Genomic DNA, 2,653 nt, shown 5'->3' on the forward strand with positions numbered 1-2,653 from the left:
ATCACTGCCTGCATTTCCCAAAAAGGGGAGGCCCATTCAGGGAAATTCATTCTCATCAGTTCCCTACCAAGGCCCACAGTACAAAGAGCAGAGAGTGAAGCTGTTTTCTGGGCCCAATTGCACTGTTTGCTTCCCCAGCACTCCTAGCCTCCATTTGCCACAGCGCAGGGCAGAAGGTCAAATGCGCTGACATTTTCTCCCAGCAATAAAGAACAGTTGCACACGTCATCTGTGAAGGATGGGCTTCCATGGTAACAGGAGATGCGATGACAAGAGCAGCATTAGCCAGGCAGGGACCTGGACTTCTTAGGAGAAATGAGCTACCTGCTGGGGTTTATCACCAGCATTCAAAGTACATGTAGGTCAGCTCTGCACAAGCGCAGGTGAGCAGCCTGCAATCTTGGAGGGGAAACGCTAATGAGCCAAGGCGTCACAGTTCATACACACACATTGCCCTGTCCACAGGAGTGATGGACTCTGAAGCTAGTGGAGTGCCTCCTATGGAGAGGGGTTTGTAAGATTAGCAACCAAGTTGCACAGATGACAAGGGCTGCTAATATTGTTCCTTTGCCAAGTACACAATTACAAACCGCAGGGCCATCACTCTTGTCTCACACAGAAGTGGATGTCCATAATCAAGCCTTACACCAGCCCCACTCCTAAGTGATCCCCCAACCCTCTGCACATACGGCAGCACAAAGAAGGTTTAACTGGATTGGGCCACAAATTTATTTGAGCTGTGTAAGTGGCACCGAGCATCAGGGGAGGGGCAAAAATGGCATATATGCACATGTGTAGCAAACCATGCATCTTGCAGGCTGCCCAAGAAGTTCCAATTCATTCCTGGAGGATATGTTGGGTGCAAAATGTTAACGTGCATAAGTTTGCATGTGCTGATCATAAATAATATTGAAACTAAACTGAAGGATTTTTAAAAGATATATGGAGAAACAGAAAATACAACTGTCCTGCCCTCCCACTAGGATGCCAAAACAGAAAAGGCTTGAATTCCTTCTCAAATCTACCTCCGTTTGATTTATAGGATTCGGCCAGGCCGAGCTGATGCAGTTAACAAGAACAGCTATTTTCAGCATTACTTTCTTGGATTAATAATTCAAGGCCTTACTATGTGTGAAAATGTCACTTTAAAATCTTTTATAGAAATGTGTTCTCTTCTACAAATCGACAGAGTTCAGCAAAACTTCAAAACTTTTGTCAGTTAAGCAAAAGCATATTAGTGGATTGAAAGAGCCATGATACTTGCACACACTTTCATGTTCAGAGTCTTAGGAATCATGTATTGAGGGAAAAAGCACCATAGTCTTAAGAAGGCCACTCTCCCTGTTGGTGTTCCTGAGATTTGGCCAAGCAAGAACAGCAGCTCTTGAGGCAGGACAACGAGAGGCTCCAGCGGGAGGTCCAGAGCGCCAAGGCAGATCTGGCTCATTCCAGGGAGAAGATACGGCAGCTCGAATCCACCATCCTGTCTCTGAAGCACGTAAAACACCAAAGCCAGTCGGGGATTGTGAAAGCCATTGAGCAGGAGCAGCTGAATCTGAAGAGGGAATGTGAGCGGCTGCAGAAAGAACTGGCTTCAGCCAACCGAAAGATCAGCCAGATGAATTCCCTTGAACATGAGCTGGAAACCATCAATTTGGAAAATGAAGGCTTACGGAAGAAACAGGTCAAACTGGACGCACAGGTGATGGAGATCTAACATAGTTCTGGGCTTTGTGAGGTGGCATTCATGAGATGAAACTATCCCCACAACAAAATATACCTAGAAGAGGCCGTTAGCCTGGTTTGCAAGAGAGAGATTGCACCCCATCAACTAGGGAGCACAGGTCTGTCGACAGCCATTAGCTGTGATAAATAACTAAGTGGAACTTCCATGTAGGAGGAGGAGGAAGTTCCGTGCAAGGCACCCCTGGAAGGACCCCTGGAGTCCCCAGAGGGGCAGTGGGGCTGCCCTCTGTCGCCTTGCCGGGGCAGCTGGACACCCAAGAAAATCAGGACATTCCCCTCCCAACAAAAAACATATGAAACTATAGACCTGGTTGCAAATGCAATTCAGCTGGCTTTGAGGAGACTGGAATTTAACACAGAAAATGCAGTTACTTGTATCATGGATAAACCCACCATTAAGAGCTATTATGTGTATTGTTATTTAATTTTTGCAGATTGTATTTTGTATTGTTTTATTGATGCATTTTTATATTGTATTTTATATTTGTGTTTTTTGTAAGCCACCTTGAGGGCCTTTGGCTAAAAGGCGGGGTATAAATAAACTAATAATAATAAAAATAATTTCTGAAAACCATCTTGTTCCAGAGACCTTTGTGAGGGACTGACAGTACAGCCTGACACTGATTTTCCCCCCTTCTCTAGTTGTATCTCTTTAGTCCCCTTTTAATATCACTCCCTTTGAATTGTTACTGTATTTTGTGTGTTTTTCTCTATTTTAATGTTTTTTGTGTTGTTTACTGTCTATGATGGCATTGTGAGCCACCCTGAGCGCCACATTGTAGGGTAGAAGGGCTGGATAGAAAATATTTTAAATAAATAGCCTAATGAGTTTGGGAAGTTGCCATTCTAGCATCCTAGATTCTGTTGCTCTCTAGGATCTTTTACTATCTTGATATTGCCATATTTA

The 2,653-nt window shown here is 44.3% G+C and overlaps 1 protein-coding gene across 1 annotated transcript; it reads left to right on the forward strand.

Annotated features, from left to right (window-relative positions):
* The first annotated feature begins 315 nt into the window (after positions 1-315).
* LOC133378740 (ninein-like) lies at positions 316-2,142 on the forward strand. The gene is made up of 2 exons (XM_061613366.1): positions 316-358; positions 1,359-2,142. The coding sequence occupies exons 1-2, from the start codon at positions 316-318 to the stop codon at positions 1,715-1,717; spliced, it is 402 nt and encodes a 133-aa protein (XP_061469350.1). The 3' UTR covers positions 1,718-2,142.
* The last annotated feature ends 511 nt before the right edge of the window (positions 2,143-2,653 follow it).

This window comes from Rhineura floridana, chromosome 3 (assembly GCF_030035675.1).
Source record: "Rhineura floridana isolate rRhiFlo1 chromosome 3, rRhiFlo1.hap2, whole genome shotgun sequence".
Taxonomy (NCBI): domain Eukaryota; kingdom Metazoa; phylum Chordata; class Lepidosauria; order Squamata; family Rhineuridae; genus Rhineura; species Rhineura floridana.